This window comes from Sander vitreus, chromosome 24 (assembly GCF_031162955.1).
Source record: "Sander vitreus isolate 19-12246 chromosome 24, sanVit1, whole genome shotgun sequence".
Taxonomy (NCBI): domain Eukaryota; kingdom Metazoa; phylum Chordata; class Actinopteri; order Perciformes; family Percidae; genus Sander; species Sander vitreus.
The window spans coordinates 13,228,354-13,251,971 of NC_135878.1; the positions used below are offsets into that span (position 1 = coordinate 13,228,354).

At 41.6% G+C, this 23,618-nt stretch overlaps 2 protein-coding genes and 2 non-coding genes across 5 annotated transcripts in view; 3 read left to right on the plus strand and 1 right to left on the minus strand.

The window, feature by feature from the left end:
- The window catches only part of LOC144512820 (uncharacterized), a 289,800-nt gene that overhangs the window by 155,978 nt on the left and 110,204 nt on the right, over positions 1–23,618 (minus strand). The window lies entirely within an intron of this gene.
- Positions 6,990–7,063, plus strand: trnat-agu (transfer RNA threonine (anticodon AGU)). Its single transcript has one exon. It is a non-coding gene; the product is annotated as a tRNA-Thr (tRNA).
- On the plus strand, positions 7,490–7,562 carry trnat-cgu (transfer RNA threonine (anticodon CGU)). The gene has a single exon. It is a non-coding gene; the product is annotated as a tRNA-Thr (tRNA).
- LOC144512809 (uncharacterized) overlaps positions 9,151–23,618 on the plus strand; it is a 50,059-nt gene continuing 35,591 nt past the window's right edge. For both annotated transcript variants that reach the window (XM_078243750.1, XM_078243749.1), the window contains exons 1-2: positions 9,151–9,288; positions 9,434–9,505. In XM_078243750.1, the coding sequence (XP_078099876.1) occupies positions 9,466–9,505 (40 nt within the window). In that variant the 5' untranslated portion in view covers positions 9,151–9,288; positions 9,434–9,465. The remainder of the gene's footprint in view (positions 9,289–9,433; positions 9,506–23,618) is intronic.

Here is a 23,618-nt window from a genome sequence, read left to right on the forward strand (position 1 = left end):
CGGCGCTAACCTGTATTGTCGCCCAAAAATGAAAACCGGCAGCTGATTGGACGAACGTGTCACGTGGGTCTGGTTTCTCCTGAAATTCAAAGACAGACTGTCATGGCGGCTTGTTCAGAATACAATCTCATTTTGTACTAAAATAGTCGTGTGAAAAAATTTTAAGCGAGAAATAGGCCATGCAGTTGCTGAATCTGTCTTCATTTCAGATCGAAAAAGGTCAGTTTAAAAGATTTTTGATTTTGAGAGACTCTAGTCATGCTCATTCTGCTCCCTGTTTCCGGGTTAGCACTTTACCAATTAGATTGGTCATTTGAGTCCAACTTCCGGCAGTGCCCGCCCCGCAAATTATACGTCTATGTCAAATCGGCCAAAATGAAGGCTGACGGCCCCTCAGACGGACAACGGCACGGAACACACAGAACAGACTCGAGTTATTTTCGTTATTAAATTCACTTCTGAGACTTTTAAGCGAGAAATCAACTATATAAAGCTCAAATATGGGCCGTTTTACGAAAATTGATGGCTAATTGCAAATTTGGTAAGACGTGTCGGACTTTAGCTAGGAGCTCCACAAAGTCTGACGAGAAAGCGGCAACCTCCATACCCAGTGAAAGTCATCATTTCCCTGGGTACTGGACTACTGGAATACTTGTGGCTAGCTCCGTGGAACTCCATGGAGCGCCACGGAGCTGGCTGGCTGCCAGCTGCTGGCATAACTAGAGTAGCTATATTTACAGTTTGAATTTCGTCACGCCACTTATATAACATCTACCCCAAGGTCTTATAAAGCTAACAATGGTTTTCGATTTCAATTTAATGCATTTTTGTGAACATTAGGGGTTTCGTTAGCTGCGACTGTCCCTTCAATCCTATGTGTACAGATAGCGGCTAGTTATTTCATTTTTGGCGTAATTAGAGTATATTTACAGTTTGAATTTCGTCGCGCCACTTATATAACATCTACTCCAAGGTCTTACAAAGCTAACAATGGTTTTCGATTTCAATTTAATGCATTTTTGTGAACATTAGGGGTTTCGTTAGCTGCGACTGTCCCTTCAATCCTATGTGTACAGATCGCGGCTAGTTAGCTTCATTTTTGGCGTAATTAGAGTATGTTTACAGTTTGAATTTCGTCACGCCACTTATATAACATCTACCCTCAAGGTCTTATAAAGCTAACAATGGTGTCCGATTTCAATTTAATGCATTTTTGTGAATTTCAGAGGAATTCTAAGAGGAGGCTAGCTAGCTCTCATTGATAGAGCTCCATCCAGCCGCAGGCTCTATCAATGAGACTTGTGGACAAGAGGCGTTTATTTCCCCGATCATTTGTTTAAATAACTCAACACATTATAATTACACATATTATAATATTAACTGGAACCTGCGGTAAGAGATTGCTGGCATAACAAGCTCGCTGACCGCGCTCTCACTCACACACACCGGCCATTTAGCAGGAAGAGGGGAGCTGCAGGCCCTGGAGCTCTGTCAGGGCAGCGGCGTTTGGTAGTCCATTAACCCAAAAAACGGTGACTTTGCGCAGGTATGGAGTGCCGTGGGCTGCCTGCCGTGACGGAGCTCCATCTACCTCACAGCAGGCCGGGGTCTGTGAAGGAAGGCAGGCCGGGCGGCGAGGCAGCAACACAGGCAGTACCGGCTGCTGAACTCCGACACACAGTCGAACAAAATTTACAATTAGCCATACATTTTCGTAAAACGGCCCATATTCTTGCATAAAAAAGTCTCAGAAGTGAATTTAGTGGTAAAATAGCAGATGAACAATGTATACAATTTCTGAGATCTGCGCGACCTATTCAGAAGACTACCTGATCTCAGGTCAGTGGTGTAGCCTATGTAAATGTTTGGGCGTGACAAAGATAGAGACTAGAGCCAAATGAGGAGGAGCCACCGAGTTGACGTCAACTTGGCGGCTCGTTGAGATTTGCCCGTTTTCAGAGGCAGTTTCAAATTGTGAGATTTGCAGAGGAAATAGGTGTCAATGGGATATTGAGGTTCTATGTATGTCCTAGTTACCCACTAAACTGTCATTATTCAACTATGACATGGTAAAATCGGTTTTGCATTCTATCACCCCTTTAAAGTATAGCACCTTGACTTTTAGGCCTACTTCCTGTTGCCACTAGGGGGTGCTATAACTTTGAGTCAATATCGGCCTGTAGATGTCCTCAGGGTTGGACTCTTATGAATCCTGAAGTTTCGAGCCAATTGGTCAATGTACACTCAAGTTACACACACTTCCTGTTTCGATGGCCCCCTACAGGAAGTTGGTCCTCTATAACTTTTTTTTGCACTATTAAAATTATTTTAATAACATTTCTTCTCTAAGGTCTTAAGATGGCAGAGGCCAATTTTGAAGTTGATCGGATGAAATCTCTAGGAGGAGTTTGTTAAAGTACGACGTGGAAATGGCCAAAAACCAGCTTTCAATTAAAGATGGCGGATTTCCTGTTGGGTTTAGGGTATCATGTGTTTGAGCAAGATTTCTGCTCATCTTTAAAACTGCACATTCAAAATATAACTCATCCCATCTGTGTTCTCTGAGATTTGGAGGAGTTGAGAAATTTTGAGAAAGTTAATTATAGGCTATTACAAGAATAAAGTCACTACATTTAAGAAAACAGTCTACCTGCACCATGTTCTGCTGTGCATTACGTGATTGCTCTGCTGACATAGTAGATCTTCTGACAGACACAGTCCCGTGTGAGACTCTGGTCTCTATCTGAGACAGAGTTTAGGGAAGTGGCTGTACGCTGCTCTACATCGGAGGTGGAAAACTGGCAGAAATACACAGAGCACAAACGCGACACATCTGCCGCAGCATGCCCACAGCAGAATGTGTCCATTATAAACCTGAAGCTGCACAGACCACGCTGCTCATCTCTATTTTTACAGCGAGAGTGGATGCAAGGCGACGCACAGGTCTGCTTCAGAGCTCCGTGTGTTTGAGTCTTAAACAGACTGCAAAAATCACGGGAGCTTCAAACTAAATCATTAGTATTGCGCTGCTAAACTTTGTGTTGATGGCTACAATGTATTAGACTTATGTGGCTACGATTCCTCTGAAAATTACACCTTTCACAGCTTTCCTCGCTTAGAAACAGTTGCTAGGTGATCGCAACAAATACGGCATGATGGTCGGACCCCGCACGTAGCTGTCCATTCTATTTGCCTAAAAATGAAACAAAGTTACAGTTCTACCATGAGGTCTACAACACAAAAGTAAGAACTGCAAGTGCCTTGGAAAATACTATTTTCTTAAATTCTGGGGCTTTTTACTATTATACTTATTTTTGTACAAATATATATATATATATATGTGTATATGTGTATATATATATATATATATATATATATATATATATATATATATATATATATAGATGTGTGTATATATATATATATATGTGTATATATATATATATATGTGTGTATATATATATATATATGTGTATATATATATATATGTGTATATATATATATATATATATGTGTATATATATATATATGTGTATATATATGTGCATTCCACAATGTGGTTGGAGCAATCGATGGCAGCCACATACGGATAAAACCACCACAGCATCACAGATTAGACTATTCAAATTATAAAGGCTTTTACTCAGTCAACATGCAGGCAACATGTGACTCAAATGGCAGGTTTCTGGACATTTATGTGGGTCTGTCCATCACACGAATAATGAAAAACAGCATATATACCGCGAAACTGTATCCCCCAACAGGCTACATCCAGGGTTGGGTCCCGAAACGTGGCGCCAATAGGGCAGTAACGAGACCGAATAAGAACGAAAGCATCGCTGCACGGGACGCTACGTTACAGTTAGCTAGTAGCTGGATTAAACACAATGGTTAAAATGCTGACAGTTTACGTTAAGCGGTGTAAAGTGTGACTGTATTTCCCTGTAGAGGATTCCAACACCGGGAGGTACAACAGTCTGCAGCCTGTCTGAAAAAAAAAAAAAAACCCGCCGGTGCGGTAACTTGAAACTCGCCAGCCTTGTGGTGCATTTTAAGTTATTGCAAAATACCCTTTTCCCATATGGTGCTCGTTTTTGTCGTTTACCAGCAATTTACTGGTGAAATAAGTCATTGTTATGAGTTATTGTTATTACATTATTAATCAATTATTTAATTTTGACCATATAACCTTAAACAAGCCGTTCTTTAATGTCGCCAACTGTCGTTTTGTGCTCCTTTTATATTATATACATTATAAATATATTTATATATATATATTTCGGTTCAGGCACTGGCACCGTTTTGAAAGTATCATTTTAGCACCGGTATCGGAAAAAACCCAAACGATACCCAACCCTACTCATCACCCCATTCAAGGAGCCAGTGCATGGACAAGTACAGCAGCGATTTAATTACCATCAGTCAAGGGGGCGCAGCGTTCGGCATGATGAAGACCAGATGGAGGTCAACGCCTTTCAGAGCTTTGGAGGTTAAGCCCACGTTTGCACCCCAGGTAATTGCTTCATGTGCCTTTTTGCACAATGTGTGTATGGACAATGGTGACACACACACACACACACACATCTGGTTCCAGATGAAGACATTAATGGAGGACCCCCAACCTCCCCGTGAAAACATGGCATACAATGAAACCTCTGGGAAAGACACAAAAAACAGACTGGCTGCCCTAGTTTCAGGCAATATGCAAGCCCCATGAACATGACAACAGTCATATGCATGTATATATTTTATAGTTCTTTTATTCATTTTGGTGGTGGTGGTGGATATGAACTTCTCCGTGTACTATTTAGGTCTGTTTACAATAAATATTTTTATACACACTGCATGGTGTTTTGTATATCTGTTTCAGTTATCATTGTTTTGAATGTCATTGATGTTCAGGAACACTTGTTAACAAAAATCTGTCTTTATTGCCCAATAAAGTAAACATAACGGGCAAAAACATTATATAAAAATATATTATATTAGAGAACCATTATCAGCTATTAGAACCGTAACTTGAATCAGAATCAGCTTTATTGGCCAGGTTTGCGCAAACAAACAAGGAATTTGACTCCGGTTAATCTTTGCTCTCAAAACACTCACTTAACATATAAGAATAAAAACAGAAAGGACGTTATTCTGTATACTGTTAAGTATATAAAAAGGTCTCAAAAAAGACAACCACAACAAAACAAAAAACTACAGCTTATCTATCATTTTTTCAGCCCATTTAACACACACAATTTATATATATATATATATATATATATATATATATATATATATATATATATGAGAGAGAGAGAGAGAGAGCATTACAATAAGAACATGTTAACGTTCACTCTGCATCCTGTTAGTCCATCAGTGGAGTTCTGCCTCCATCTAGTGGCTGAAACAAAGAACAGAACGTTTTCATCTCCCTTTCTCCCTTCTTCACTTGACTGAATAATTTTCTTGTTTCTGCTTCAGCTTAACTTCAGCCCTCTGGAAAGGCCTGGACCCAGCTGACGGAGAGCAGCGATCAGAACTGAGCTGGCTTCAGTTCCCTTTCTTCGCACCGTGTCCATCACGTCTCATGCTTCGTCTGCTCTGGCTTTTGTTCTGACTGACTGCAATTCATCATCAGTTATAACACGACACCCAACAAGTTTATCCAGAATCTGGTTCAGAACAGGATCAGATACTCGGTGTATAAGCTGTGTCCGAATTAACAACAGCCTGTTCTCTGCTGGGACGTTGTCCTCACGTTATCCTCATATCCTCTGCTGGAAAAGACGTTTGTCAGTTTATGTTCTCCTACATGAAAAAATCAGAAACCAAACGGGAGACTTTTCTATTTTATATTTCATGGTTTTAGAGAGAGAGAGGAAGAGAAAGAGTCAAGAAAAGGAACTGGTCTGGTTATTCCTTCCAACTTTGAGTCCTACGAGACGAGGAGGACTCTCACAGCAGAAAAAAACCTCCTCAGCATCTGGATCACATATGGATAATAAAAACAAGTGTTATTTCTTATTGAACATGCATGGGAGTGGTGTCTGAAGATGCTTGGTATATTGAGGAAGGTTTGTTCTTTTACACATCCTTCTGATTTAACTCTTTATTATAGTTCATATTACTTTCATATATCTACTGTAATATTTTCCGGGCTGCTACATATCCTTCATTTCTTACCTACTAGTAATTCAGAAGAGGATTTTGAGAATGACGTCACGTTCTAACATCCAGACTCTGTTGTGGAAAATCTCTTTGGTGTTCGGTGATGAAGCTGGAAATTAAAATGTCTGACATACTGGAGTTATCTATGTTATTTTCTTTTATTCTCTTGCAAGTAGAAGGAGACAGTCTAACAGAGTGCAAGCAGTCTGTGAGAGTGTGTCAGCGAGACAAAGAAAACTCAGGGTTTTTATAGCTGAGCATGCAAAGGGAGGGACTGTACTTCTTGTCGACCCAGTAATTGTTTTCTGCTGATTCTGCTTATTTTACTGCTGAGTCTGTACTGTTTCAGAAAAGACTGCCTGAAGCTATTGAAGTTGGCCCTCTGCCAGGTGCTGCTTAGTGCTGAGCAGCACGAGAGAGGGGGGCCCGCGTAGCCTCAGTGATATGGGGCAGAAGGAGCTACGATTGCCTTTTAAAATAATAGAGCACTTATAATGGATTCCTATAACTGATATATTATAATATCATATAGAAAACAGAATAAATATTGTATTGTATAAAAGTAAATACACATAAAGTCATGAAAATATAAAAAACATGCAGTAACGGATAATATATGAAAGAAAAATCACACATCAGTACGACAGATAAATACTTTACACTACTAACTCCCTGCTCTTTGTTCTTGGGGACTTTAACAGTGCAAACCTCAGCAAAATATCAGTTATAGTAAATGGAAGAATTTATCAGTGGTCAGTATATGCTATCTTGTACAGCTTATACAAGGTAAAAGAAAAATTAAGACTTAACATTACAGAAGCCCTCAAGGAGGTGCTGTGGCTTAGTTGGTTAAAGTGCCTGTCTAGTAAACAGGAGATCCTGGGTTCAAATCCCAGCAGCACCTTGTTGTTGCAGAGATTACCTCTGTTTGCATCCCATCAGCATGTGTAGCCAATCCCCATGCTACCCTGGTAGCAAATGAAAATGTGAAAGAGGATTGAAAAGGCTGACCGTTTTCATTGGCATATTACATTCACACAGAAACACTACATTAACATAGACTTAAGATGGTACATAAAAACACATGCAATGCAGAGCAATGCAAGTTTAAGCCACAATATACACCTTAGTTTATTCATCAGCCATTTGTGTTCATTTGGCCTAATTGTGCTGTTTTGAAAAAAAAAACTGGTAAATTGATTATTACCTCTCCTCCACTCTGTAAGGAAGAGCCTGGAAGAAGCTCATATCAGGCAGTTGGCCCTTTTAATGCCTTGGGCCACGTTCATCCCCAACAAAATGAGCAAACCGTCTGTTTAAAACATAAGAAGGTGCTGTAGCTTAGTGGTTAAAGCGCCTGTCTCGTAAACAGGAGATCCTGGGTTCAAATCCCAGCAGTGCCTCACTGCATTGTGGTCATCAGATGCATATAGTAATCTCCTTGTTTTCAACAAGGACAACCTCCTGAAATGCTATATGTAACATATTAAAGGTGCAATGAGTAATACAGACAGCTAGTGTTTAAAATAGTTACTGCAGTGCAACTTCAAAATACTGATGTCTCCCCAGACTCGAAGTTCACAGAGGTTACCAGGCTGAGACCGCAGCATTCACAACAATGTTGCTAGACGCTTGTCTCACATAGCCAGACATTACTTCACAGCACAGTGGAGTAGCTAACGTTAGATACTGGCTATATTAACAGTCATAAAAGACCGTGCTCACGCGGAGCTCTGTAACCAACTGACAGACACTTCTTCGGCTTAGATTTATGGTAGGAAAAATGAGTAGCTGTCAAAATGCTCTACATGTGATCTGTTGTTGATTTTAATGAAGAGACTGTAGATGATGTAATCTGAACGGATTTAGTCTCAATGATTTCTAAACGTCATTACCAGCCACACAACATGTGTTCTGTACAGAATAAACCTTTAAATGAGACAAATAGCTATTAAAATTCCTCCGATTCAAAAACAATAAGAAGTTTATGTAAAATGTCATCATTTTCAGTTGATTCTGTACCAATCAGCTGTTAGATCAGCTGAGAGGCATGCGTTTCCCAGCGTGCCCCGGGTCTGCCTGGGTAATGCATTCGGTGAAAAGCAACTGCGCTGCCTGCCTCTCAAACCTGATCTTGTGAGGTTATTGTTGCCCACGTGTGAATGACGTCAGAGCAAGTCAGGATCAAGTTGGTCACAAATCTAACCGGCATGCAGTGGGCGGCGATCGCCGGCGACCGATTCTGCACAGACCTGGCTCATCTCGAACGAGCCTATCATATCTCTGTCCTGGCCTGGGAACGCCTTGGGATCCCCCCCGTCAGAGCTGGCTAATGTGGCTCAGGAAAGGGACGTTTGGAGCCCCCTGTTGGAGCTGCTGCCCCTGTGACCCGACCCCGATATGCGGATGATGATGGATGGATGGATGGATTTATCAGATATCCAAGTAATAAACTGAGATAAATAGATACATAAATGCTCCATCTCGGAAAGCAAAATAACTCCAAAAAATGGATAAGTCCCTCTGAAGCCATCTATTTAGAATTGTTCAACTGTTCTTTATAACATTTTCTATATTACAGTAGATGTTTCCCTTTAAACTATGATCCTTAAAAATGTAACTTCAAAGTTACAGGTTTATTATACACAATAATCAGAGGGTAATTGTGAATAGTGTATATCTTTCACATTTTTTCATATTTAAACATCAACCAGAGGCTTTAGAGAACAGAGAGACCTCATTTAGTACTTTTGGAACTGGGCTTTGCAGTCAATCCTAGTCACAAAGTACAATTTATTAGAAGTATAAAGTATGATAATACAGTACATGAGCAAATGTACTAAGATACATTCAACAACTTATCTTATCTCTCATCTTATTAAAGGACAGTGGGTAAAATCGACTCTTAAAACGCTTTATTTTATTCTGAAGGGCAGAGGAGTGTAGCGGAAGTTGTGTTTGTGTTTCCGGGTCCCGGAAGATGCTACGACCTCCGTCCCATTGTTTGCATTTTCCCTCGTGATGAGGACGGCGGAGTAAAACGCGCCAGTGTTTGGTCTCCTTCCAGAGAGAAACATCACAAACTGCTGCATGAGGTTTTAAAACCTGAAACGAAGCTACAAAGAGCAGGTCTGTTTTCTTTCTCTGACCGGAAACGCGTTTACTGCTGTGGTTGCGGGGAGTCCGCGCGCTAAGCTAACGTTAGCCGCAGTTAGCTCCTGCTAACGTGTGTTATTGGATATGTTGTGAGCTTCGTATTTTTCCTCAAACGCAGGTCGGGGAGAAGTCGAGGAGAGGCACTTCAACATGAACTCTGAGAGGAAACTGTCAGCTGGCCAGCGGAGAGGTGGGAGACGTTTACAATGTTATATAGTCTTCTTATACTTTTTCTTACTTAACGTTAACGTTACCCAGTTTCGTGAGATTCATTGTACGAGCTGGCTCTGGTTTATAATGCCATGTAACTTTTATTGTTATCTAGTTTGAAAGTCATAACTAAAAAAGTACATTAATAAGTAATATCTGCTGTCAATGCCTGAATTGGAGGACAGGAGGTGCTCCACTTTTTGCCACAGCTGATAAATTAACCACACTTTGTCCATGGCGACGCTCTGCTATGCTAACGGTCTGTTATTCTTATCAACGGTCTGTTATCAAGAATTAGCAGCCTGCAGAATGCCGTCAAAATGTCAATGTACTGTATTACATCGTCATACAGGCTCTGCCTCCCTCCTCTCTGTCTTTTTTTGTCAACACTGAAATGGCTATCATATCTAATGTGATTAAACATGGATGGAAAGTAGGGCTGTTGAAACAAATGCCGAAATTCGAATAGTAAAAACAAATCAATACTATTCGAATGCTGAAATTACTATTCGAATGTGACTTTTTTTTATATGTTGGCTAACGTTAACTAATCTCCCTCTTCTCGCCTTGGCCTAGCCGCATGTGTCACTCATGTCACATCTTATGAACAATAACTTAGCGGGAGTGAGAAACACAAGGCATTGTGGGGTCTAAGATAACGTTAGTACAACATTACGGAGCTAACGTTAGCTATGCACCGAGTAACATTCGTACACGGGGGAGTGACAGCCTGTGGCTGGAAATGGTAAGAAGGACGGGAAATAGTTTTAACGTGACTTTAAAATCGACTCCCACCGAGCCAAAGTGCTAATGTTAACATTAGTTAGCTCGTTCTTGTTTTCTAACTGCGTCGCGAGGTATAGTAACGTTGGCGTAGCTGGGAGCTTCATGAAGATAGCTAAAGGTAATGTTAGATGCCCTACAGCTGTCAGAGTTAGCGTCTACTTCATATGTTACCTTTTTTTGTATTCTCAGTAACGTGACAAACTGCAAGAAACAGGTTGCTTATAAATCACTAAAATAGTAGTGACAGCACCGTTTTGGCTCAGTTATTAATGCAGTTAGCATCGTTTGTTACTTACCTAGCTAGTTTATGACAAAACGTTTCGGCTGTGCTTTCTAACATGATGTCATTGTGCTAACTGAGCACTGTTAGCGTTTACAACAAAGCCACTTCACTACACTTGTTGATAATGATTCATTACAGAGTTCTCTGTTGATTTGTGTGTGTCGCTGTGTGCTCGTGGTGGAAAATGAATGTAAACAAAGTTGCGTGCAGGTCCCCTCAAGGCCAGGCTAATGTTGGATGCCCCTCTAGTGGACGGAACATGTAACAACAACCACATAATGCCATCGACAATGCATAAGCCTGAGTAGTGTAGTACATATTATTTTACGGGCTGCAATTGAGCATTGCAGCAATATTATTCGAATATTTAAAAAAAAATCTAATGGAATTCGAATGGTAGTATAGAGGAAGGTTGACAGCTCTAATGTAAAGGGGAGTACTGTATCTGAGCATCCAGTGTGGGAAAAATTGAGTGATGATTGAGACAGAGCTCAAAACACACATTAACTATTTTTTTTGTCGAGGTCAATAGTTATACATTTAATCAGCAATTTACCAGTCTACTACTGCCTTCAATGTTGCACTAGTAAACTTTATATTTGACAATAAGGCCTACTGTTTTCTGTCACATCGTTTATAGATCAGACCCGACCGCAAAAAACAGAAGCTGTTGCACAAACTCCTGAGGCCTGTTCTATGAATCAAGAGCAACATGTCCTGGATTTTATTGCCGTTACCCGAATGAACAGTGGTTAACAACTAGTTCAGTCAACCCAGGGTTTCCCAGTCTGGCGACGTACGCGTCCACATAAACGTTCGTTGCTGTAGCCTATATTCTATAAATTACAACCCTGGCAGTTAAGTGATCGTGGGAGAATTTTTTTTTAGCTATTAGGCTAACTGAAATAAAACCATGCCAATATCTAGGTATGGTGAAGGGTATGTGATGATGTGGGGCTATTTTAATTCCAAAGGCCAAGGGAACTTTATCAGGATGCATATTATCCTGGATACTATGCATCCTGATAAAGAGATGATAGAGAGATGATTTTATGGAAAGTACCCCATGCCAATGTCTAGGTATGGTGAAGGTGATGTGGGGTTAGGGTTAGTAAGTACACTTATGCCCCCTGTATTTTAAGGAAGAACATTTATTTATTTACGATACATTATTCATTCACAAAGAAAATTTGTGTCCTTTTTAAAGGTTGGATTTTTCCAAATTATTTTAATTAAGGCATTAAGATCAATTTCCAAAGATTATTTTTTTTATTCCTCTTTTTAGTCAACTTTAGCATGGGTTCATAAACTTTATGTTCACTGTATATATGTATGCGTGCAACTATTGTCCCCCGCGAAGGCAATGAATGTGACTGGTCCGAACATGCCAACCGTAAGTCTACAAGACCCGAATCGAATCAAATGTTTTTCGATTTGGTTTCATCCACAGGTCTGTGGCGACTTGCACTCTCAAACATAGTGCTTTGCCTGAGTCCGCTAGGATCAACCTGATTAGCTGTACTGGCTGCATGCTTAGCTCGTAGATGGTAGCTTAAACCATTTTTAGAACCGTGTTGTGCGTCTCCATTGCTGCAGCAGGAGGTAGATTGAGTCTGTGGCAGCTTGACAACAAGTAAAGGTGCCTCAAAGGATCAAAATAGTAGCAGCCAAAGATTCTAGAGTGTAGCGATTCTTCGTAGCAAAGATAATTTGGTAACAGCACCACTGTGTAAAATAAAGAATCGTTGGTGCACACGATTAATGTGATGAAAACAATTGTAATGCGTTATGCTCTGTCTTTAATCGCATCGCGATTAACGCGTTAATGCTGACAGCCCTAATATTAGGGCTGTCAAAATAACGCATTAATTTCGATTAATTATCTGAGAACAAATAACGCGTTAAAAGAAATAACGCAGATTAATCCATTCCATATTGACGTTTGACCCGGAGCCGTTATAGCCACCATTGTACTGTAAAATGAAGGAGGGAGACGAGAATGTTCTGCCTGGATTATTAATTGGAACATTTACTTGTAAAAATCTTCTTCCTGCCAACCCTGGCTACCGAAATCTGGTGCCACCGTTATGTCTGCGCTTCTCTCTGATGCTCTGAAACACAAACACCGCTGCACATGACGCTAGTTAACACTATACTCGACAGCAGCTAACGTTAGCCTACCGCTAGCTAGTAGCTGGATTAAACACGGTTAAAATGCTGATAGCTAACGCTAAACAGTATAAAGTTTGATTGTGTTTTACTGTAGAGGATTCAACACCGGGATGTAACAATCTGCAGCTGCCGTCGAAAAAACAACACAGGCGGTGCGTTCAATGAAACTGGTAAACTTCAGCCTCGTGGTGCATTTGAAGTTATTGTAAATGTCCTTTTCCCAGCTGATGGTTCAACAGCAATTTACTACTGAAATTAGTTATTGTTATACATTATTAATAAATCATTTCATTTTGACCATATGGCCTCAGCAATAAACAAGCCGTTCTTTAATGCTACCAACTGTTGTTTAGTACCCTTTTTTTTTTTCTTTTTTTTTTCTACTTTCTTAAAAAGTATCGGTTCAGGCGCCGTTAATTATGTATATAATTAATTTCAATTAATTAATCACATGTAATTAATTAGATTACATTTTTAATTGATTGACAGCCCTAATAAATATTAATAATAAATATATATATATCTCACAAAATGTTTTTTTTTGTTTTAACATAGGTGTCGAAAGTGGGCACTACGGCAGTAAGTGGTTAGTGCACATTAACAGTGTACTGACGAACCGTGCAAAAGTTTTAGGCAGGTATGAAAAAATGCTGTAAACTAAGAATGCTTTCAAAAATGGAAATGTTAATAGTTTATTTTCATCAATTAACAAAATGCAGTGAATGAACAGAAGAGAAATCTAAATCAAATCAATATTTTATGTGACCACCCTTTGCCTTCAAGACAGCATCAATTCTTCTAGGCACACTTGCACAAAGTTTTTGAAAGAACTCGGCTGGTAGGTTATTCTAATATTTTATTTCTTCATGTTATCCCAGACAGACTCGATGCTGCTGAGATCAGAGCTCTCTGGGGGCCATGCCATCACTTCCAGGACTTACATAGCGCTTTTCTAGTCAAACTACTACTAAAAACTTTTACATAGTACAGGAACCATTCACACACATTCATACACTGTGGCCGAGGTTGCCGTACAACGTGCCACCGGCTCATCAGATAAACATTCACACACCGATTTACACTCCCATTATTAGGGCCTGAGCGGCGACAGCGGAAAACGTCGTTGGAGCCATACCCTAAACCCAACAGGAAGTTCGCCATTTTGAATTGAATGTTCGAAATTAGTGCGATTTTGGCCATTTCCACGTCGTACTTTAACGAACTCCTCCTAGAGATTTCATCCGATCAACTTCAAATTTGGAATGTACCATCTTAAGACATTAAAGATGAAAAGTTGTGAAAAGAAAAAAAATTCACCCCGTGTTGGGGCAGCCATTTTGTGCGTTTCGCCATCGAAACAGGAAGTGGGTGTAACTCGAGCGTACATTGTCCGATTGCCTCGAAACTTGTCATGATTCATAAGACTCAGGACATTTACCCAACAAAATTGACTCAGTCATAGCGCCCCCTAGTGGCAACAGGAAGTAGGCCTAAAAGTCACGGTGCTATACTTTAACGAACTCCTCCTAGAGATTTCATCCGATAGACTTCAAATTTGGTCTGTACCATCTCAATACCTTAAAGATGAAAATGTATTAAAAGAAAAACTTTTCATCAAACGGCGTGGCGTGGTGGCCATTTTGAGTGTTTAGTGATGAACGAGAAAGTAGCTGTAACTTCTGTGTACATTGTCATATCTGCTTGAAATTTCCCACAATCAACAAGCGTCCAGACCTGAGGACATATTCAGGCCAATATTGAGTTTTGGTCATAGCGCCCCCCTCTGGCAACAGGAAATGAGCCTTATATGACAAACATCATCTGATTTACATGAAACGTATGTGTGGTCTACATGTGATACTGAGCCGCCCCCTATACTTTACCCACGCCCACTTACTCAGGCCATGCCCCCTTTAATAACATTTGAACCGTTTAAGGCAGACCCTTGTGTGAGGTGTCATTTAACTCAGCAGAGAGTTTGTCATTGGTCATGGTTTTGCCCGCCCCCTATGTTTAAGCCACGCCCCCTTTTATAACTATTGACCCGTTTGATGTAGAGTCTTGTGTGAGGTATCATTGAACTCAACAGAGAGTTCCGTTTTCATTGGTCATGGTTTGGCCCACCCCCCATGATTTAGCCACGCCCACTTTCACAGCTAATGAACTGTACGACGTAAGGTCTTGTGTGAGGTATCATTGAACTCAGCAGGGAGTTCCCTTTTCATTGGTGATGATTTGTGGTGTCTGAGTGCCGGGCAAATGCACAGTCGCAAGGAGCGGCGTCCACCAGTAACCACGATGTGCGCAGAGGCGCGAGGGCCCGTCCAACGCTGCTTGCAGATTTAATTATGAATTATTTCTACAGGTAATGTTAAATATAATACACGGTAGGTAAGGCATAGACATTTCTCTGTTCTTAGCTGAGGTGGAAACCTTAACGCCACAGTACCATTGCACTTTACATTAGCCTAGCAGCTAGCGGAGTTTCCTTCTGCTTAGTGCTTTATCCCAATAAAACAACGTGGTTGAATTTGAACCTGCATGCACATCTTTGTAGTCTAAATAGAGCAGCTGATATTAGCCCTATCACGATAACAAATATTGTTGTTCTGAGACCATTTTCATCTAATAACCACCTCTCTGTGGGGGAAGGAGCCAGAACTTGTGCGGGAGGTGGAGCGCTACCAGTTGGATCTGGTGGGGCTTACCTCTATGCACAGTGTCGGTTCTGGAACCATACTCCTGGATAGGGGTTGGACTCTTTTCTTCTCCGGAGTTGCCCACGGTGTGAGGCGCCGGGCAGGTGTGGGGATACTCACAAGCCCCCGGCTGAGTGCCGCTACGTTGGAGTTTACCCCAGTGGACGAGAGGGTCGCCTCCCTACGCCTGCAGGTTGTGGGGGGGAAAACTCTGACTGTTTGTGCATATGCACCAAACAAGAGTTCGGAGTATTCAGCCTTCTTGGAGACCTTGCATGGAGTCATGTATGGGCTCCAGAGGGGGAGAGGCGTGATTGGGAGGAACGGCCTCCCTGATCTAAACCAGAGTGGTTGTCTGTTGTTGGACTTCTGTGCTAGTCATGGATTGTCTATAACAAACACCATGTTTGAACATAGGGATGCTCATTAGTGTACCTGGTACCAGAGTACCCTAGGCCGAAGGTCAATGATCGATTTTATAATCGTTTCATCTGATCTGATGTATGTTTTGGACACTCGGGTGAAGAGAGGGGCGGCGCTGTCAACCGATCACAAGCTGGTAAGCCCAAACGGGTAGTGCGGGTAAATTGGGAACGTCTGGAGGAGGCCCCTGTCCGACAGACTTTCAACTCACACCTCCGGCGGAGCTTTTCGTGCATCCCTGTGGAGGCTGGGGGCAATAAACCTGAGTGGACAATGTTCAAAGTTTCCATTGCTGAAGCTGCGGCGGGGAGCTGTGGTATTAGGGTCTTGGGTGCCTCAAGGGGCGGTAACCCTCGAACACCGGTGGACACCGGTGGTCAGGGAAGCTGTCCGACTGAAGGAGTCTTTCCGGGATAGGTTATCCCAGAGGACTCCGGAGGCATTTGCAAGGTACCGGAGGGCCCGAAGGGGAGGTCAGTGACTCAAGTCGGTCGGGACTCACCCGGAAATGACGAGCGGATGAGTCTCTCAAAATCTGACGAGTCTTTTAAACTAACCTTTGTCGATCAGAAATGAAGACAGATTCAGCAACTGCATGGCCTATTTCTTGCTTAAAATGTTTTCAGAAACACGTTTCGGTGAACTATTTTAATACAATATAAGATCGTATTCTGAACAAGCCGCCATGACAGTCTGGCTGTGAATTTCCAGAATAAAAAGAACCACGTGACACGTTCGTCCAATCAGCTTCCAGTTTTCATTTTCTGGGAAACAATCAATTATGTTTCGCGTATGCTCAAGCCGGCGATTCTTTTTTTATTTATTTATTTATGAAGCCATGGTACTATGTTTACACTGGCTACCTCATATTTTCAGTGTCAAGCTAAAAAAGCTGTCAAAGAAACTGTTCAGAACAGGCCACTTGCTGTACTTTTTAACTCTCCATTGTTAATTGCAATATTGCACTTTATTTACTTTTCAAAGGCTTGTAAGCTTTCAATAAATATAACTAATTTTCTCAACACATCTTTGATTCATTTTGTCCAGCATTTGCAAGCTGTAGACTCTGTCTAGTCAGAGACATATATTGTGTAATTGATGTTTTTAGTTTTCAGTTAAATTAATTAAATCCAAGTAAATGGAACACTCACAAGATGTCACCAAAATCACTGTCCCCTTTAAATCTTTCAGAAAATGATGTAAGTGTATCGAATTGTATCGTTGGCTGAATATCGTGATATATATCGTATTGTGAGCTGAATATCGCGTATCGTGAGATTAGCGTATCGCTACAGCCCTAACCTCAGGAGGGGGAAGCGGGGAACCATCCAAGCTGTGTACAGGATGGGACGCTGTTGACCTCAACTGAGGAGGTAATAGGGCGGTGGAAGGAGCACTTTGAGGAACTCCTAAATCCGACTAATACGTAGAGGCAGAGCTGGAAGATGATGGGGGATTGTCGTCAATTTCCCTGGTGAAAGTTGCTGAGGTAGTTAAACAACTCCACAGTGGCAAAGCCCCAGGGATTGATGAGATCCGTCCAGAAATGCTTAAAGCTCTGGGTGTGGAGGGGTTGTCTTGGTTGACACGCCTCTTCAACATTGCGCGGAAGTCTGGGACGGTGCCTAAGGAGTGGCAGACCGGGGTCGTGGTTTTCCTGTTAAGAAAAAGGGGGACCAGAGGGTGTGTGCCAATTACAGGGGTATCACACTTCTCAGCCTCCCCGGTCTACTCCAAGGTGCTGGAAAGGAGGGTTCGGCCGATAGTCGAACCTCGGGTTGAAGAGGAACAATGCGAATTCCGTCCTCGTCGTGGAACAACGGACCAGATCTTTACTCTCGCAAGGATCCTGGAGGGAGCCTGGGAGTATGCCCAACCGGTCTACATGTGCTTTTGTGGATCTGGAGAAGGCGTATGACCGGGTGCCCCCGGGAGATACTGTGGGAGGTGCTGCGGGAGTATGGGGTGAGGGGGGTCCCTTCTCAGGGCCATCCAATCTCTGTACGACCAAAGCGAGAGCTGTGTCCGGGTTCTCGGCAGTAAGTCAGACTCGTTTCAGGTGAGAGTTGGCCTCCGCCAGGGCTGCGCTTTGTCACCAATCCTGTTTGTAGTATTTATGGACAGGATATCGAGGCGTAGTCGGGGTGGAGAGGGGTTGCAGTTCGGTGGGCTGGGGATCTCATCGCTGCTTTTTGCAGATGATGTGGTCCTGATGGCATCATCGGCCTGTGACCTTCAGCACTCACTGGATCGGTTCGCAGCCGAGTGTGAAGCAGCTGGAATGAGGATCAGCACCTGTAAATCTGAGGCCATGGTTCTCAGCAGGAAACCGATGGGAGTGCCTTCTCCAGGTAGGGAATGAGTCCTTACCCCAAGTGAAGGAGTTTAAATACCTTGGGGTCTTGTTTGCGAGTGAGGGGACAATGGAGCGGGAGATTGGTCGGAGAATCGGCGCAGCGGGTGGAGTATTACATTCAATTTATCGCACCGTTGTGACGAAAAGAGAGCTGAGCCAGAAGGCAAAGCTCTCAATCTACCGGTCAGTTTTCGTTCCTACCCTCACCTATGGTCATGAAGGCTGGGTCATGACCGAAAGAACGAGATCCAGGGTACAAGTGGCCGAAATGGGTTTCCTCAGGAGGGTGGCTGGCGTCTCCCTTAGAGATAGGGTGAGAAGCACAGTCATCCGTGAGGAGCTCGGAGTAGAGCCGCTCCTCCTTCGCGTCGAAAGAAACCAGTTGAGGTGGTTCGGGCATCTGGTAAGCATGAACTAGGGAGGTGTTCCAGGCACGTCCAGCTGGGAGGAGGCCTCGGGGAAGACCCAGGACTAGGTGGAGGGATTATATCTCCAACCTGGCCTGGGAACGCCTCGGAATCCCCCAGTTGGAGCTGGTTAATGTGGCTCGGGAAAGGGAAGTTTGGGGTCCCTTGCTAAAGCTGTTCCCCCCGTGACCTGATACCGGATAAGCGGATGAAGATGGATGAATTTGAGCATGCATGCACGTTTTTGTAGTCTAAATAGAGCAGCTGATATTAGGCCTGTCTTGATAACAAATTTTGTTCTGAGACCATTTTCATCTAATATAATGATAATGGCATAATAATGCAGGTACACCTTTTCAACGATCAATAAACTTTTTATGGCGATTGCTTGCTAGGAGGGGCGGGAGCGCTTGGCCCACTCGACTCCTGCAGCAATGGCTTCAGCGATGGCCTTCAGCACCTGGTCATGTCTCCACCTGTACCTTCCCTCTCCCAGTGCCTTTGAGCAGCAGCTCAAAATGTGCTCTAAGGTTCCACGCTTGGAGCACAGTGGACATGCTGTTGACTCCACTGTACCCCATATGTGAAGGTTTGATGGGCTGGGAAGCACATCATATACTTCCTGGATGAGAAACTTGATCCGCTGTGGCTCTGCCTTCCACAGCTCCGCCCATGTCACCTTCCTCTCAATCGCGTTCTCCCATCGTATCCAGGCACACTGTTGCCTCATTCCCACTGTCCTGCAGGTTCTCTCCTCCTCGACAACTGCTCTCACCTCCTCCTGGACAAGGCGGCAATTTTGTCATTCAATTTGAATATGTATTTTACAATTGAAAATTCAATATGTAAAGTTTCAATGCAATCCTCAATTCAGTTACAATTATTTTTCGGTCTCATTATTCAATTGGATATTTGTTTGGATATTCAATGTGCCAGCGAAACAGTCCCCCCAGTCTTTATTCAGTTGGCAATGTCAGACATCTCATCAAGGCGGGGCTTAAGTTAGGACATCACTTCCTTGTTTACTGACTGACAGTCCGGGGATACCACTTCACTCAAATCCAGTCGTCAACGCCAGTCAAGGCCACTTCTGTTCTCCTTGTTCGGTAAGTTTAACGTTATACCTTCGATAATGTCCATACTGTCTGTTCAGCCTAGAATTTTGTTTACATGAGGCATTACAATTAGCGTTACCTTGGGTTAGTAGCTTGCTAACAATCAAGGGTAACAAAAGCAAAGTAACTTTGCTAAAGTGAGCCATGTTTACTGCTAGTTGCTCACTAATTTACAACGCTAGTGACAACAGCGAAGGCAGAAAAATGTCTGACGTAAACACAAGCATTTCAACCCCTTATCAACCTAACAGTCAGGGAAGCATAAATGGGAAGCCTTTAGCCAACTGTAACGTTATATACTTTCGTTCTATAGCCTGTCAAAGACCAAGTCATACACTTTTGCAGTGTTCATATTTATTTATTGCTCACCATGTGTAGACAAGTTCCGTCAAGTAAGCTCACAGGCAGTAAAAAAAAAAATTGGTTGTCTAAAATGTAAACGGCACATAGGGCTGGGCGATATGGAGAAAATCAAATATCACAATATTTTTGACCAAATACCTTGATGTCGATACTGCAACGATATTGTAGTGTTGACTCTTGGTGCTTTCACAAAATATTTACACAATGAGATTTTAGATAAGTAATCATCAGTAATGTGGATATAATGACTAAGTGGGGTAAAGGCAAATAATAGAACACAGTCAGTTACAACAGTCTGGTAAGTTCAGAAAATGACATCACTTTTCTGTATTGCAGCCTTTAAAACCAGGAAAAGACAACACTTATGTCACATTACGATATCCAAAATCTAAGACGATATCTAGTCTCATATCACAATATTGTTATAATATAGATATATTGCCCAGCTCTAACTGCACATTATTGTTGCTAGAGTAAAGACCTAACACAACATTTTTTTGTGCAAATACATTTTCTTGAATCATTACTAGGAAATGGTCTTTTGTCAGTTTGATTAATCATGAGGTCATAATAAAGGTTAATAAGAGAACTGTGTCATAGAGAGGATGACATCAATGATACACAGCCGTGACTCCAGTGTCGGTGTAGTTAACATGTCTGTATTATTGTAGTGTGTTCGGAGTGATTAGCGCAACACCTGAAAAGCACCGTTGTTACTCTCTACTCCTCACCACGGGGCTTCTCAGTTGCTGCTAGCAAATCACTCTGCCCAAGTAGCAGAATTAGCATTGCTTCGCCTTCTGAGAATATAGTTCCCTGTTTGTATATGGTTTGAAGATGGCGGTGTCTCATGTGACCTTGTTATTTTTACACGCTGTGACTATACAAATCACCACATGTAAATAGGAAAATGTTGGCGTTATTTTGTCACTTATTGGAAGCAGTAGGCTAGCTCTTCTCCCTTTTTAAACTAGCCTCCAGTATTTATATGAACTGCAGCACTGGCTTTTTAAACTAAAGATTAGATATAAAAAAAAGTAATGTTAATATTTCTAACTTTATGTCAACCATTTTATATTTATTAATGCTTACTAATCTTGATGTAGCACTGAAAGCTACCTCATTTCAGTATGTAAATTTGTATCTCGATAAGTAAGAACACCTTGACCTGGGTCCACCTCTATGCATTGATACTAAAATGTCTTTACTGCTATTTTTTATGTGCAATGAAGTAATTAAGTTGTTTTTCTAGATCAGTTTATTTCAATTATAGCACTATACAGAACTAAGTTTAATATCAATGTACAATTAAATTACTTTACCTGATAACTTTAAATTAACGATATTGTTTATCAGAATGTAAAATGTAAGATTGTCTTGTACTTTTCGCATACATACAGTCAGGTCCATAAATATTGGGACATCGACACAATTCTAATCTTTTTGGCTCTATACACCACCACAATGGAGTTGAAATGAAACGAACAAGATGTGCTTTAACTGCAGACTTTCAGCTTTAATTTGAGGGTATTTACATCCAAATCAGGTGAACGGTGTAGGAATTACAACAGTTTGTATATGTATATGTGCCTCCCACTTTGAAGATGGCGGTGTCTCATGTGACCTTGTTATTTTTACACGCTGTGACTATACAAATCACCACATGTAAATAGGAAAATGTTGGCGTTATTTTGTCACTTATTGGAAGCAGTAGGCTAGCTCTTCTCCCTTTTTAAACTAGCCTCCAGTATTTATATGAACTGCAGCACTGGCTTTTAAACTAAAGATTAGATATAAAAAAAAGTAATGTTAATATTTCTAACTTTATGTCAACCATTTTATATTTATTAATGCTTACTAATCTTGATGTAGCACTGAAAGCTACCTCATTTCAGTATGTAAATTTGTATCTCGATAAGTAAGAACACCTTGACCTGGGTCCACCTCTATGCATTGATACTAAAATGTCTTTACTGCTATTTTTTATGTGCAATGAAGTAATTAAGTTGTTTTTCTAGATCAGTTTATTTCAATTATAGCACTATACAGAACTAAGTTTAATATCAATGTACAATTAAATTACTTTACCTGATAACTTTAAATTAACGATATTGTTTATCAGAATGTAAAATGTAAGATTGTCTTGTACTTTTCGCATACATACAGTCAGGTCCATAAATATTGGGACATCGACACAATTCTAATCTTTTTGGCTCTATACACCACCACAATGGAGTTGAAATGAAACGAACAAGATGTGCTTTAACTGCAGACTTTCAGCTTTAATTTGAGGGTATTTACATCCAAATCAGGTGAACGGTGTAGGAATTACAACAGTTTGTATATGTGCCTCCCACTTTCTAAGGGACCAAAAGTAATGGGACAGATTAACAATCATAAATCAAACTTTCACTTTTTAATACTTGGTTGCAAATCCTTTGCATTCAATTACAGCCTGAAGTCTGGAACGCATAGACATCACCAGACGCTGGGTTTCATCCCTGGTGATGCTCTGCCAGGCCTCTACTGCAACTGTCTTCAGTTCCTGCTTGTTCTTGGGGCATTTTTCCCTTCAGTTTTGTCTTCAGCAAGTGAAATGCATGCTCAATCGGATTCAGGTCAGGTGATTGACTTGGCCATTGCATAACATTCCACTTCTTTCCCTTAAAAAACTCTTTGGTTGCTTTCGCAGTATGCTTCGGGTCATTGTCCATCTGCACTGTGAAGCGCCGTCCAATGAGTTCTGAAGCATTTGGCTGAATATGAGCAGATAATATTGCCCGAAACACTTCAGAATTCATCCTGCTGCTTTTGTCAGCAGTCACATCATCAATAAATACAAGAGAAGCAGTTCCATTGGCAGCCATACATGCCCACGCCATGACACTACCACCACCATACTTCACTGATGAGGTGGTATGCTTTGGATCATGAGCAGTTCCTTTCCTTCTCCATACTCTTCTCTTCCCATCACTCTGGTACAAGTTGATCTTTGTCTCATCTGTCCATAGGGATGTTGTTCCAGAAATGTGAAGGCTTTTTTTAGATGTTGTTTGGCAAACTCTAATCTGGCCTTCCTGTTTTTTGAGGCTCACCAATGGTTTACATCTTGTAGTGAACCCTCTGTATTCACTCTGGTGAAGTCTTCTCTTGATTGTTGACTTTGACACACATACACCTACCTCCTGGAGAGTGTTCTTGATCTGGCCAACTGTTGTGAAGGGTGTTTTCTTCACCAGGAAAGTATTCTTCGGTCATCCACCACAGTTGTTTTCCGTGGTCTTCCGGGTCTTTTGGTGTTGCTGAGCTCACCGGTGCGTTTCTTTCTTTTTTAAGAATGTTCCAAACAGTTGATTTGGCCACACCTAATGTTTTTTTGCTATCTCTCTGATGGGTTTGTTTAGATTTTTCAGCCTAATGATGGCTTGCTTCACTGATAGTGACAGCTCTTTGGATCTCATATTGAGAGTTGACAGCAACAGATTCCAA